We start from the raw sequence: 15,006 nt of genomic DNA, 5'->3' as shown, positions 1-15,006 counted from the left end.
TTTCTTTTCTTTTACTCTTTCAAGAACACTACTGCCAATTTTATGTTCGAAAAGAAAGTAGTAATAAGAACTATAGAATGAAAAACATTGACATTTTAAAGCGTTTAAACATAATTGATTTTTCTTGCACCATTCAATAAGAATGTTAATTTCATCTTGCAAGCGAAGGCATTCATCAGTTTGTTTTTTTTTGCATCTATAAAACGTAAGATCGTCAGCAAATAAAAGTCTAAGAGAATTATGAAAAATATCTTTCATTAATAAAAATGAGAAAAAGTAAGGGTCCCAGGGAACTACCTTGAGGGACTCCTGATGACACTTGTACAGGAGTAGAGAGAACATTACCAATGGAAACAAAATGAATGCGTCCTACGAGTATAAATGTTTAGTAGAATATTGTGGCTGACTCTATCAAAGACCTTTGCAAAGACCGTTAAGATGACGTCAACCTGATACCCTGCCTCAATTTTATTGAGAAAGTAGTTTGTGAAAATAGAAAGTTAGTAGTTGTCGACCTGCCCGATAGAAAGCCATGCTGGAAAGGCGATATGAATTGCTTAAGCAAAAATGAAAACTTATCACTCTCAAGTTTTTCAAAATGTTTTGGAATGGTGGATAGTGAGCAGATTAGTTAGGAATTTCCTGTTTGGGTCCTGCTTTATTGATATTAATTATGAAATATTTTGACCATTCAGAAAGAAATCCACCTTTAGAAAGAGCGAGATTAAAAATATAGGAAACTGTAGAAAAAACACCCGTTATATGCACTCGTATACTTTTAGCTTCTTAAAAGTTAACGTATACATTTTCACATCAGTTGACTCACTCAAAGATTGCACATATTTTATATAATAAAAATAAAATAATTAATTAAAGTAAGGTAATTTTCATACATGGATAAAATAATTCAAACGTTTTAACAATTATTGACACACAGCATTTAACCAAACGAGTTAAACAGGTGTTCACCCAATCTTTTGTATTGCCTTACCATTTTACACAATTTGTTAACTTAAAACGTTGCGTTGCGTGAATTCCATTATTATAAATAATAAATTATCCAAGTATATTAATAAAATAAATCAATGGAGAATGTTTTTTCCTACAATAATTTTTTAGGAATTTATCATACGTTCTGATCAACCCTCTTTTGCTTAAGCCACGCCAATACGGCGTTCAGGTAAGTTTTCAACATATTAAAAGGAACATTTTTCAAAAGGATATTTTACATGAACCTTTCAACATATTTCAGTAATTCTTATGCTGATAAATAAATATATGTATTGGTCTTTTCCTGTTTTGTTTAAAACCGCATAACGAATGCGTAAAGTAAAAGTTTTCGATGTTCAATTAAGTTTTTCTCACCACATTTTTAATATAATTCACTTCCTTGTCAATTATCCATTAAAAAATAATTTATTTAATACATACTCGTAAATTATTACATATGTATGTTAAAGTTGAGCAATAAGTTTATTTCATATTTGTAATTTTGCTTCAAGTAAATTATCAGATGCTCTGGCAGGACCTTCACAAGGATTTTTTTTGTCGATTACCTACTCATATTAAGAGGATGTAACATTCCATGTGAATATGTTATGTCCTTATTCATACATACTCGTATATTTTCAGAACCATTGGGATTCATTTTGATTTAATTTTTTCGCAGTGCTTAAGGACTGAAGAGTAGATTGTAAGGAAATAATATGTATACTGTACGGATATACTTTCATTTCCATTTTCAGATTTTGTTTATTTCTTATAGGGATTAAATTAAACTTAATATTTCTTTTGTATTTTTTTCATTGTTTTACATCGTGTACATTTTTTCCAACTCAATGAAAAATCTCAGAAACAACATAAAAGGCAATAATGGAAGAATTTAATTTTAAATTATTAAAGAGAGTCAAAATATATAAATTTAAAAGAAATCAATTAATTTTGTTCTCTGAAAGTTTTCCCAAAAATAATATTTCATGTTTTATGGGGCTATACTTAAGAACGAACAGATATAAGTTCGCAGAAATTGCGGACCAATGACAACTTTCGACCATAAGGCACACGAAACAATAACTTTGCTTGGATGCAACGGCCGCCATCTTTTCGATCAATCTGTTTACTTAAATACAGCCACCGAGTGATTAATATGTCACACCTATAAGTGGATGTGATGATCCATTATCGTAAATGACAAACGTTGAACTTCTTAAATGACATCTAAGTTTGACAGGTGTAAAATTCATGTGCTATGAACTTGACACCACAAAAACGATTACCCTATATTTATTTTATTCGGCTCCTTCTCTTTGGAGCTATACCAAACCAAGTATCTGCCATTCTGGCCCTCCAGGTTAAGGGTTGTGCCGTCGGGATGACTTCCCTACCACGTAACAATATCCTAGTTGCGAAGCACCCACAAATCTTGGATATGGACGAATTTACTGATGTCGAACCAAGCAAACGAAATAAGGACCACAAGGAATGTTAGGTTCCTTAATAGATCAAGCGCAGCCGAAGAGTTAGCGAAAGCTCTAAGCTACTGCAAGGCAGATATAATCGCCATCCAAAAAGTGCGATGGGATGGACCGGGAAAACGCATATTAAAAGATTGTGTGGCTTTTTTCTTGGAATTAGACTCCTTAGAAAAGTCTTGAGTTTCCACAGCGTCAGTGACTAAGCATATCACGACTATCCCCATCAAGGTTAAACTTGTATTTGTATTTGTATAGTCTTTATTCAATTATTAAGAAAAAAAATTACAATAATTACTTATAGCTAGTAGTAATAATAACGAAATTAAATAAATAAGTGACATTTTTTGTTATGAAAAAAAAACAGAGTTAAATGTCACATCAAAGAAAATAAAAAACTTCAGTGAAAAAAAAAAAATTAAGTATTAAGTGGGCGAACTTTAATATTTTTAATGACTTAAACTCTAATATTCTTATATAGGTAGATATAATGTATGTATATATTTATTCCCTTGTACTTCAAAGAAATTATGTACATAAATCAATTCATTTATTTGAAAATTCAAGACAAGAAGATACAGTGAACTATAAACCAATCAAAAACCATTTATATAAAAAGAAAAAATATCAGTGATGATGCTGTATTATCGAATAAGTGTATTCGATTAACAATTAACTAATTAATGGCAGCGCAACTTTAATTTGCTCGTGATTAAATTCAAAAAGCCAAATTTTTACTTTTCTTAAGAAAATTGGCAATGATCTGATGGATCGTATATCGGCAGGAAGCTTATTGAATAACTTAAATGCGACAACAGAGAAAGAGTTCCTGAAATGAGAGGTGCGATAAGAAGGAATACAAACGACAGAACTAGTGACACTACGTAGATTCTGAAAATCATATATTGGACTTTGTTAATAGCCACTTCTTAAAAAGAAAAGTTTCAATACTTTAAAATAGAAAAGATGTTTTATTGGCAGAATTTGTAATTTTTTGAAGAGTTCAAATGAATTGGCAAAACGGTTGCTCCTACAAATTTTTCTAATAACGTATTTTTGCAGGACAGAAAGTGGCTGAATTTTTGAATGGTACGCACTACCCCAACAACTTAACCCATACTCTAATTTAGAGTGAAAAATTCCAAAATAAACCATACGCAAAGTTTTACTATCTAAGAATTTTTCTAGGTGATACATGGCACGAAGAGATGACTGAAGATACTGTTTCAGTTTCAAAATGTGATAAGACCAGCTCATATTTTGATCAAAAAGGATACCGAGGTATCTAAATTGATCAACGACATCAATTTTGAAGCAAGACGCATTGCAAGTATATTCAGAATTGAACCAAATTTTTGAGCTAGCGGGATCGCATATACAAGTAAGGTCACAATGTCGTTCACAATTAGAAACATGAAAAACAACATCCAGATCAGGACATTCACGGGAACTCAAACTAAAGTACATAAGTTTGGTTTTATTACTGACTGTTAGCTTATGACAGGCAAACCATTTGCGTAAAGTATTAACATCATTATTAATATCTGCAGTTAAATTCAGAGGGTTATCTGAAGCATATGCAATGCCAAAGTCATCAGCAAAAGCTTTCACTTTACCGGAAAAACTTTGATAAAAAAGAGAGTTTATGTAAACAAGAAATAAAATAGGTCCAAGGACAGATCCTTGGGGAACACCTAGGTTTAGAAAATTACTCGCACTTAAGCTTTCACCAATCTTAACTTTTTGCAATCTATTCTTTAGATATGATGTGAACCAACTTAGGATGAACCCTCGAAATCCCGCACTAAACAATTTGTCCAAAAGAACATTGTGGTCCACCATGTCAAATGCCTTTGTTATGTCTACAAATAGACCGGCGCATGATTTTTTGTCATCTAAACCTTTGTTGATTAATGAGCAAAAAGCCATGACTGCATCTTCAGTTGACAGACCATCCCTAAACCCAAATTGATCAGGACTGAAAAAACTTATAGCCTTTAAATAATGCAGCATACGACTCTTCATTGCTTTTTCGAAAACCTTAGAGATTGAAGATAGTAAAGAAATAGGTCTATAATTATTTTTTTCCTTTCTACTACCCTTTTTATATAAAGGAATTACGTGGGCAACCTTTAATTTTTCTGGAAAGATACCAGTGGTTACACTTAAATTGAAAACATAAGATAAAACATCAACAACATTTAGAGCTATCTTTTTAAGAGTTATATTACTTATGCCATCTTCACCACATGAATTAGAGTTGTCTAATTTGTTTATAATCTTTAAGATTTCTAGACCAGTTATTTGGTCAAAAACAAAGCTCCTACAATAAGAAGTGTTTCCATTTAAAGCAAAGGAATCGCATTGATCACACAAAGTATTAATAGCAGAAAGAGAAGATATGCTTCCAATGGAACAAAAGAAATTGTTAAATATATTTGCAATCATTGTAGGATCTATCAAATCAATACCCCCATCATTTAGAACGATTGGAACCGGAACTGTTGAGTTTGAAGAGTTAATGATGCTATTAATCACTTTCCATTCTTTTCTTGGGTTACCAAGTGATTCTTGAACATTATTAAAATAATATTGATTACGACGTACTTTAATTTCCTTATTAACTTCTTTACTTAATTTTATAAATCGATTTTTTAATGTAGAATTTAGTGGATGCTTTAAACATTTTGATCGCAGTTTATTTTTAAGTTTTACTTTTTTCAAAAGGTAATTGCTTACCCAGGGTTTAAGTCTGACATTCGATTTTCTTTGAATAACTACAAGTCGACAACATTCTACAAAGCCTTGCAGGCGCATTATAAACGAGCCGTATGCCAAAGACGCATTTTCTTCACAGTAAACAGATTCCCAGGACTCAAACCTGAGGGCATTGTTAAGGAGATCAAACCTTATTTTCTTGTAAGAAGAATTAAGGGAGTTTGTATTGTACCTCTTGATAGTTAAATCACCTACCAAAATTCCAGTCATACAGTGATCTGTAATATTAAGATCAAAATTGAGACCATTACACTGATATAGGGAATTACTTTTAAGTCGAACTAAGACATGATCTAAACAAGTACCAGAGTTAGGACGAGTTACTTCGTTTATGAAAGACGTAAGACCGTATTGAGCCGATAAAGCAAAGTAGCAATCAGAAATAGAGTTTGAAACCAAAATATCAATATTGATATCACCTAAAATAATTAAATTCTCAGCCTTTTCAGCAATTAATTAATTTCCTAACTCTTCCAAGAACAAAAGACTACTTACAGATTGAAGTCTGTATATGCAAACAAAGTTAAAGATGGCATCGCATAAATTAATACTTAGTTTCAATACATCAGCGCTTGACCAACTGAGACAGGTAACCTCAAATTCTAAATTGTCACGAATAAATACACCAACACCACCAGCCGAATAAGATTCATTTGTAGAACAACAAAAATTATAACCAGTTATAGAATAATCATCACTTTCACTGGAAAAAATCCATATCTCACTTACAAATATAAGATCTGGCAAGTAAACAAATGCTTCCAAATTACACACAAGCAAATCAAAGTTTTGTCTCAAACTTCTAATGTTTTGGTGCACAGCAAAAAAAGATTGCAAAGCGTTGCTAGACGCATCGAAAATACAGTCATCAATGCTATGAATAGTAGAGGGAGAGGTATTGCTAAATTGATTGAGATAAAAACGGTTAGAAAACATTACAGAAGAAAAGAAATAGAAATAAAAAAAGAAAACAAAATCTAATCAACCAACGATTCTAAATCGGCAAAAGAACGTACAGCAATAACTCTCCCTTTATCTACTTTTCTCATTAAAATTTGACAATTTTGAAACCATAAATATTTATAATTGCGCTCGGTTTTAATTTTTTTTGCTTGCATATACAAAGCTCTGGTATAACCAGTGAAACATTCGTTTATATAAATACTACTATTACTACCAACTACAAAAAGTGATGAATTCAGCTTCTTAACTGCAGACCTCTTGTTTTTCATTACTTTTTTTTTCATATCTTGTGTAGAAAAATGTACACGAATAACATTGTTTTTGTTTTCTTCAGGATCACTGCTAGACACGGAGGCACTGCTTGCGGAAGAACGTTTGATATAACACTGTTGAATATCATCTGAAGAGATTGTCAAATTTAAAGCACTGTCAAATATTGTTTGCACACACTCTATAGCATTATTGGTGTTTACTCCAGGTACACCAATTATTTCGATGGCGTTCTCTACAATTTTCTGCTCTCTCCAGTTTAATCGACTCTCTAGATTGTAAACCTTCTCTTTTAGTTTTTTGTTTTCCTCTTTAAGTTGGTTTACAGAAGCGAGAAAATCACAATTAATTTTTTTCAGCTGAATAATTTCATCATATAGAAGTTCCAAGGTTATAGGACCGCTAGGGAGAAGAATGACATCTTCTGAGTCAGAGCCAGATGTTGGATCTGGTGTTGCTGTGATTTTTTTAGAACCATGCTTGGTGCGTTTATTGTTGCTCTTAGACTTAGTCGACATGATAGAAAGCACTTCCAAATGAACTTATTGTTATAGAGGGCAATAGAGCACAATGCTGTTGTTGTAAAATTGTACAATTGATTCAAGATTGGCACAATGTCTTTGTTGTTGTTATAAACGTTAATATGTAATCAAATCAGAGATCGACTGATGTAATATTTTGTATATGCGGATTTTAACATGCGGCATTTGCTGTAGGTAATTTTGTAGTTACAAATAAATATTTATATTACAAACTATGTAAAGAATTCAAGAGTTAAAATTAAAAACGGAATTCGGATGGACAAATATAATTAAAAGTGAGCGCCCACAACACTCTTAGTTAACACGTCCGTTCACCACAACGTTAACAACAGGTTTTTGCTTATTTCGAAAAAAATCCTTGCCGACATAATCCCCATATGCGCACATGACCCAACAGACGAGAAATATGAAATCACCAAAGACATACTCTTCGAACTCTTGGACAAGACATTATAATTACTGCCCTTGCTATGGCATTAAAAATTGTCTTAAGTACACAATTCAAACGTCTTGATACCCAAATAGGGAAATGGAAATGTTCTGATCAATCAAATGTCATATACATAATGTCCGAACATTCTGGGGGGTCACCATCACCATTGACTCGGAGCACTGCCTCGTTGTAGCCAAGATACGGCTACGTATAACCCGATCCAAACCAAAACAAGAAAGAAGTATGATTCGATGTTACTAGGGCCTCACCGAACAAACTTCTCCATCTAGCTCGGTCCCTAGCTAGATGTCTCCAGTTTCGCGCTCCAAGTTGGGTGAAGTCACCTTCCACTCGTGCGCGCCACCTAATCCGCGGTCTTCCTCTACCGCGCTGTCCTGTAGGTATGGATTCGAAGACTTTCCGGACCGGAGCATTGGTTTCCATGTGCTATACGTGCCATCTTAGTCGTTGGACTTTTACCCATCTGGCTAAGTCTATGTCGCTGTACAGCCCGTACAGCTCTTCGTTCCATCTTCTCCTCCACTCCTCTTCGATTCATGTACTTTGTTTTGCCGTCATTAACCGTTAAACCTATTTTTGCCGCCTCTGCCTCAATACTCACAAAAGCCCCATTCACATCACGCTGAGTTCTTCCGATTATGTCAATGTCATCAGCATATGCCAGTAATTGGACAGAGTGCCTCTAGTGTTGACGTGTGAGCTCTGCACTATTCTTTCAAGCACGATGTTAAAAAAATTAAATGACAGCGCATCACCTTGTCTAAAACCTTTTTTGAAGTCGAAATGTTCTGTTAAGTTGTTTCCAACCTTTATGGAGCAGCGTGAATTCTCCATGGTCATCCTTCACAAACGGACGAGTTTGGCAGAGATGCCAAAACTAGTGTTGCGACGCAACATGCATCATCTTCATCTGAAAACCAAAAAATCTACATTTCTACATTTTGCAAATCAAAGATGCAAATCGCCGACGGCATTCTCATTACAAAAGTTGAATGCAATTACCGACGGCAAAACATGCATATACTTTTTTCATCGTTTGGTCCATACATAATCGTACCTATGCCAAATTTGGGAGCGCATGAAAGATGACATCAATGGATGGTCAAGCAGCAGTTGTCGATCTATCGTGATTTCTAAGCTAAACGAAGAGGATGAGAGGTGCGAGGAGAAGCTTTGTGTGTGCATTTGCATATGCAATGGATGGGTATGGTCAAGCAACGGTGGAAAATAGATTGATGAAATTAAAAGTTCAATGATCTATAGCTGGACCAAAAGCGGAATCAGCTGTAAGACCGAGGTTTTATAATAATTGTAATATGCATGAAAATTTATTCCAAATTCGAAAGCTAAATAAAGAAGTTCTACCTAAAACATACAAATTAACGAAAATACAAAATTTGAATTTACAAAGTAAAATAAAAACTGTTTTCTTTTATATTTCAAATGGTTAAAGTCGTTTAAATTCTTTTTACCTTATTTTGGGCACTTACAATCGTTGATTGAATTTGTGCGATTCTTTTTTTGAATTACCGGCGGCAATTTTATGTTTGTTACTTCGCGACAGTTGGACTGCGGAGAATAATCGTTAATAATTTGTATGCTATTGTCCTTGCGGCAAACAACTAGACATGGCTATATACAGCTCGTCCCTGTAGATGCTGTCATATGCGGTCTTGAAATCGATGAAAAGATGGTTAGTGTCGATTTGGTGCTCTTGGGTTTTGTCCAGGATCTGTCGTAGTGTGAATATTTGATCAACTGTAGACTTTCCAGGTCTAAAACCACACTGATAAGGACCTATTAGGTTGTTGACGATGGGCTTTAGACGTTCACATATTACGGCAGAGAAGATTTTATAGGCGATGTTAAGTAGACTTATTCCTCTATAGTTGGTGTAGTTTAGAGGGTCTCCTTTTCTCAGGATCGGGTAAACAATACTGAGGTTTCATTCATCGGACATGCTTTCTTCCGACCATATCTTACAAATAAGTTGATGCATGCTCCTAACCAACTTATCTCCAGCTGCTTTGAAGAGCTCGGCATTCAAGCCATCCGCTCCAGCGGCTTTATTAGACTTCAGCTTAGATATGGCAATCTTTACTTCGTCTATGTCGGGAGGACGGGATTGTTGGCTTACGTCGTCTATGTTGAATGGATCATCCTGCCTGATAGCGGAATTCAGTTCGTCGTCACCGTTATACAGTCTGCAGAAGTGGTCCTTCCATATCCTCAGCATTGACTGCGGTTCCACTATGATGTTTATACTTTCGACTTGCCTTCGATTCACCTGTTCATAAAAGTTTCGAACTTCATTACTACTTTTAAACCTCTCAACATCTTCGCCCGCACGCTTCTCATGCCCTCTCTTTTTCCTTCTGAGAAGTCGGCGTTCTTCTCGCCTCTTCTGTTCATAAAGCTCATAAGCAGCTCTCGTCCTTTTATGCAGCGCGCACCGCTTTGCGTCCCTGTTGTTTGGCTGCATTTGCCTGCCGACATTCCTCATCAAACCAGGGGTTCCTTGTTGGTGGCTGTTTGAAACCCAGCACATCAGAGGCGGCTTCTCTGATTGCATCTTGGCAATGTTGCCACTGGTTTTCGATACATTGTGTTGGCGGCAGAGAACTTCGAGAGAGGTTACTTGTCACTCGGTCGGAAAAGGATTTGGCGATCTCTGGCGATTGTAGCCGTTCGACGTTGTATCTTCTCCCAGCACCTCCCTGTTTTGCCTTGGGTCTGGAAATCCGAAGTGCTACCCTGGCTACAACGAGGTAGTGGTCCGAGTCGATGTTAGCTCCTCGGAAAGTTCGTACATCCATAATGCTGGAAGCGTGTCTGGCGTCGATCGCAATATGGTCAATCTGGTTGACGGTAGATTGATCTGGAGAAGTCCAAGTTCCTTTGTGGATGTTGAGGTGTGGAAAACGCGTACTGGCTACCATCTCGTTTCGCCCCGCAGCAAAATCTATGAGCCTGAATCCTCTGTCGGAAGTGTTGTCGTGCAGGCTGTTCTTCCCAATTATTCCACCAAAGATGTCTTCCCTTCCTAGCTTGGCATTAAAATCGCCCAGGACTATTTTAGTGTCGTAGCTAGGGCACAGCTCATATGTTTTGTCTAGGAGCTCGAAGAACATATCTTTGGTGTTGTCGTCTTTCTCTTCTTTTGGGGCGTGCGCGCATATCAGGCTTATGTTGCCGAATTTAGCCTTGATGCGTATGGTCATGAGGCGCTCATTGATGCACCTATAGCTCAAGACTTTTTGCCTAAGTCTGGCTCCGATGACGAATCCGCATCCAAATAAGCGATGTTGGTTTTCGTGGTAGCAGTCACCATAGTAAATATCGCAGTTTTTCATCCTCCTTTTGCCCGGCCCATCCCATCGTATTTCCTGGATGGCGGTGATATCTGCTTTATAGCGGTCTAGGGCCTCAGCTTATTCTTCGGCCGCACGTGGTCTGTTAAGGGACCTAACATTCCACGTGCACATCCGAAGTTCGTTGTCCTTTATTCGTTTGCGTTGGTCAACAGTATGCGTACAATTAGTCCAATACAAATTTTGCTAAGCGAAATCAATAAAAAAAAAACAATCTCAAGAAAATATTTTCTTTTCAATAGCTAACTTTCAAATCCAAAACACAAACACAACATAAAAAACTTCATAAATACACAACATAACAGAAAACACAGTCTTGTTAAGCTCTAATAGCTTCAAGTCGTTGGCAATTTTTGCAATCTCCACTCCAACTCTTTCTTTCTTATTTCCAACTATTCTTTTTTAAGAAAATTAGCTCTTTCAGACTCCTTTTCCCGGATATATGCGAGTTGCAAAATATCATCTCGTATCTCAGCAAGGGTTTCGTTGGCTTTATGTTGAGCTTCCAATTGTTTGGAAAAGAAATTTTCTTCCAAGTCGAGTTGCTTGTTAATAACATCATCCACTTACTTGTCTTTTCGTGGTGTGTTTTTTGGGGTAGTCCATGCTTTATTTAAAGTCTCTCGTAAGACTTCGCCTGAGACTCGATTTGCTGGAGAAGATGTTAAGTCGTCCAAAAGTTTTTCGATGTCATCAGCATCCGTTTTGTTATTTTCTGGTTTTGTAGAGAAATAAAATGATTTGTTGAACATGCAAGAAATTTGAACATATATTATAAATTATAACATACCTTGTGTGTCCACGGTGGTGCCAAACGTAAGGCCTCCTACAATGCCTGTCACTGCAGCTTCCATCCCACAAGCTGCAACAATAGCTTCTTCGCTTTCATCTAGCTGCTTTAAATCAAATGGGCCACCACCAGTTTTCTTAATTGATTTTTTGTTTTGAGTCAGCTTTTTTTTTGTTTTGTATTTCCGAAGCGTCCAAATCTAATTTACAATTTATTTCTATATAGCTTCAATTTACAATTTGAATGTGTGTTTGTTACTTACTCGTTTCCACTCTGCAACACATTTTGTTGGCGGCCCACTTGCGATTAGGGACCTCGGCAGCTTCTCCCATAACAATTTTTGGGATGTTCGCCCAGAGCTTGACAAGGCATTGTAGGATCTCGCCAGCTCGGGATGAGATTCCATTAAGGTGGATATTACTTTTATTTGGTGTTGTGTTGCAGACCTTAATGAAAACAAACATTTTACTTAATTTATAACAATTAAAAAGAATGCATACTTACATTTTAAGAGGAACAATATTTGTCATCACAAAACAATGGAAAGAAATATCACAATAAAACACAACAGCTGATCGCAATGACATTTAAGCGCCTGTTTGGTAACTTGAATATGTAAGTGCTACCAAGTTATCATAAACTTTTAGTGATCACTTTACACAGAACAAAGAAGAGGTGATAATCAAAATTGAATAAAACAGTGAAACGCGATTCCACCCAAGAGTCTAATTAATTTATCAAATGTATAAATATAAGTATTTGACGGTCATTAAGGACATCATTAGCTAAATTAATTTTAAAACAAATTAAAGTAATGCAATTATTGTGTTAATGTTGACTTAACTAGCCCATAAATTCTTACTTCAAACAATCTGTTGCCAGCTTTATTTAAAGATAAAACAACAAACATAAATATTTGCAGAAAATTAATTTTATTATAATTTTAATAGAATCATATTGCGATGTCAATATTATAATAAACGTATAAATTGCTTAAGTAATTCAAAAGCATTTTTCAAAAGTGTCACTAAAAATCGAAAATAGAACAATCAAGGATTGATGATGTCAACATCACAGTCACCATCGACATCACCATCGCTCTCTTCCCTCTCACCATCATAATCATCAGATAAACCCACGATGCAAATAAAATTAAAATCAACAATCATGCTTGACAAGCATCTAAATATCGACTAGCGACGACGACGCGACGTTCGTCGAGGACAAGGCACACGAACGCATCCCTTCTGCAAGTGTATTTATCTACATTTTAAAAGCACCACCCTCCCTAGCTCTTACTATGCAAATACTCATACTTACCCACATATATATATTTGTCCCAATTACGCTTTAGTCAGTTCAATAAAAAGTAGAAAAATAAACAAATAATTCCATCTACATCATCATCATAAACTTGATATCACATTAATCCATTTGCATATCTATCATGCTCTGCGAGTTCATTGTCTCCATTATTTATCTTCATTCTTTCAGTCAAGTCACACCCTTTGCCCCTGTTTTTACTCTTGATGATGATGGTAACGAAAAATTCCCGGCGGATTTTACGTAGTTAGACCCTAGACACGACACTGTTCCGTTCGCTTTTTCTCGAACCAGCCAGCGTCAGCATATTAAAGCTAACGCATCATTGAACAACAATTTATGGCCGTCAATCTGTCATCGTAATCCTAGAATCCTCGGGCACGTCACAAGGTTATAGAAATATCGATGTAGAAACATTCATTTCCACGCCAATTACATTGGACAGTGTAGTCGAGGCGCTTCCACCGAGTCGGCCATATAGGCAATCGTGTTCCGAGTATGCCGAATACTCTTTCAAAGCAAGTTAGGTTATTTCAGTAACTTTCCAATTGAGGATTATGTTATCATGCCAGACAACAGAACCGAGTATCTCTATAAAACTACCCAGCTATCCAATAAAATAAAAATATACCTTACCTACCACCGACCTAGGAGTTGAGTATCGGCTGGCCGCCTCTTGATGGGCTTGGGACAAACACAAAATACTCAAACGCCTTGCAGTACCAACAACGGAACACTAAATCCAATTCGTGCGCTTCTAAAGTTATCAATCAAAACCCCTCGACGCACTACGAGCGACGTTATTTTGGTATTCGCAAACAGGATTTGGCACATCCTTGGAATGAAATAGGAAGAACTTAGAATTCAAATAGCTCAGGCACAGGCACAGGCAGCATGGGAAATTATTGAACTCGTTCGAAATATATCAGATTGAACATGTAAGTGATTGCGCCTGGACTCAACAAAAACCAAACGGCGAAGTGGATGTAGAAGTGGAACTGTCGGAGTTTTGCATTTTTAATTTCATATCATGCGAGTGAGTGAATTTTGATGTTTCCAAAACAACCATTTTTCAAATTGATAAGAAAAATAAATGTATAGAATATCGATACCCAGATACGGAACCTATTATGTCTAGCATAAAGAACTTACAGTGTTGGGATTTGTATGTCTAAAACTTGATATGTTCTGATGGATTCATTTCGTCCATACAAATATCAAACAAAAGTGTTTAGCAAAGGAAATCCCCTTTGTGCTGCTTATTCACAGGTTGAATATGAGGATTTCAGAAAAAATAAACTTTTAAATACAACAATTTTTACACAAAAACTTAGCTTGAAAGTGGAAGTTGTCAATTCTGAATGAAATAATAGTTTGCTAACAAAAACACGAGTTGATCAACTTCTGACTAATGGCTGAAACACAAACACGTTTCAGCTTCGGCTTCACCTGACGTTTACGAGTTCAGCAATAGGAATTCAATGGCTGCGTTCAATCTCAGACAGATAAGGTATCCGGATACCTGTTTGTAATTGTTTTACGTGTAAAAAAACAGCTGTTCAAAAACAGCTAAGATGTCAAAAAAGTTATCCAAGATTTTCTGGGGTGGTATGCAGGTATCTGACAGAACAGCTGATTCAACACATGGTTGAATTTCAAAAAACTTGAAAATTGATTTCAGCTTTTTGTATTTGTTGGTAAACAAAAAGATACAAAATGTTAGTTGAAGTTGTATTTGAGGATGTTCTGTACATAAAAGACGATGAAGAAGCTATTTGCTTCCGAATTTGAGAAGTTTATTATGATCCATTTTATTTATATCTTACAACAATTTCGACTTCAAAGCTTAAATGTTTCTCTCTTTTTTTATTTACAGCTGAAAGTTGTTTTTATTTTTTGACAGCTATCTCAATACAGCTATCCAACTCGTTCAACAAGGTATCTAAAAATCTACCTATCCAAGATACCCTATCGAACACGAGATTGAAAGCAGCCAATGCATGCTATCACAATGAAACTTCGACCTCACGTTTCATTTGACAAT

General features: G+C 35.7%; 1 protein-coding gene across 1 annotated transcript; it reads right to left on the bottom strand.

Annotated features, from left to right (window-relative positions):
* Nucleotides 1–11,016: 11,016 nt before the first annotated feature.
* On the bottom strand, nt 11,017–12,246 carry LOC129942212 (uncharacterized). Its single transcript, XM_056051067.1, has 3 exons — nt 11,902–12,246; nt 11,640–11,838; nt 11,017–11,564 (listed from the first exon to the last, which is right to left on the bottom strand). The coding sequence occupies exons 1-3, from the start codon at nt 12,043–12,045 to the stop codon at nt 11,416–11,418; spliced, it is 492 nt and encodes a 163-aa protein (XP_055907042.1). The 5' UTR covers nt 12,046–12,246; the 3' UTR covers nt 11,017–11,415.
* Between the last annotated feature and the right edge of the window lie 2,760 nt (nt 12,247–15,006).

This window comes from Eupeodes corollae, chromosome 1 (genome assembly GCF_945859685.1).
Source record: "Eupeodes corollae chromosome 1, idEupCoro1.1, whole genome shotgun sequence".
Taxonomy (NCBI): Eukaryota; Metazoa; Arthropoda; class Insecta; order Diptera; family Syrphidae; genus Eupeodes; species Eupeodes corollae.
Note: the sequence above shows the minus strand (reverse complement) of the source record. Positions and strands in the feature narration are given on the sequence as shown.

Coding starts and splice junctions, on each gene's coding strand:
- LOC129942212 (XM_056051067.1), bottom strand. CDS start 12,045: ATGGAATCTCATCCCGAGCTGGCGAGATCCTACAATGCCTTGTCAAGC. Junction 11,839..11,901: donor GTGTTGCAGAGTGGAAACGA/GTAAGTAACAAA, acceptor ATTGTAAATTAG/ATTTGGACGCTTCGGAAATA. Junction 11,565..11,639: donor CACCACCGTGGACACACAAG/GTATGTTATAAT, acceptor CTACAAAACCAG/AAAATAACAAAACGGATGCT.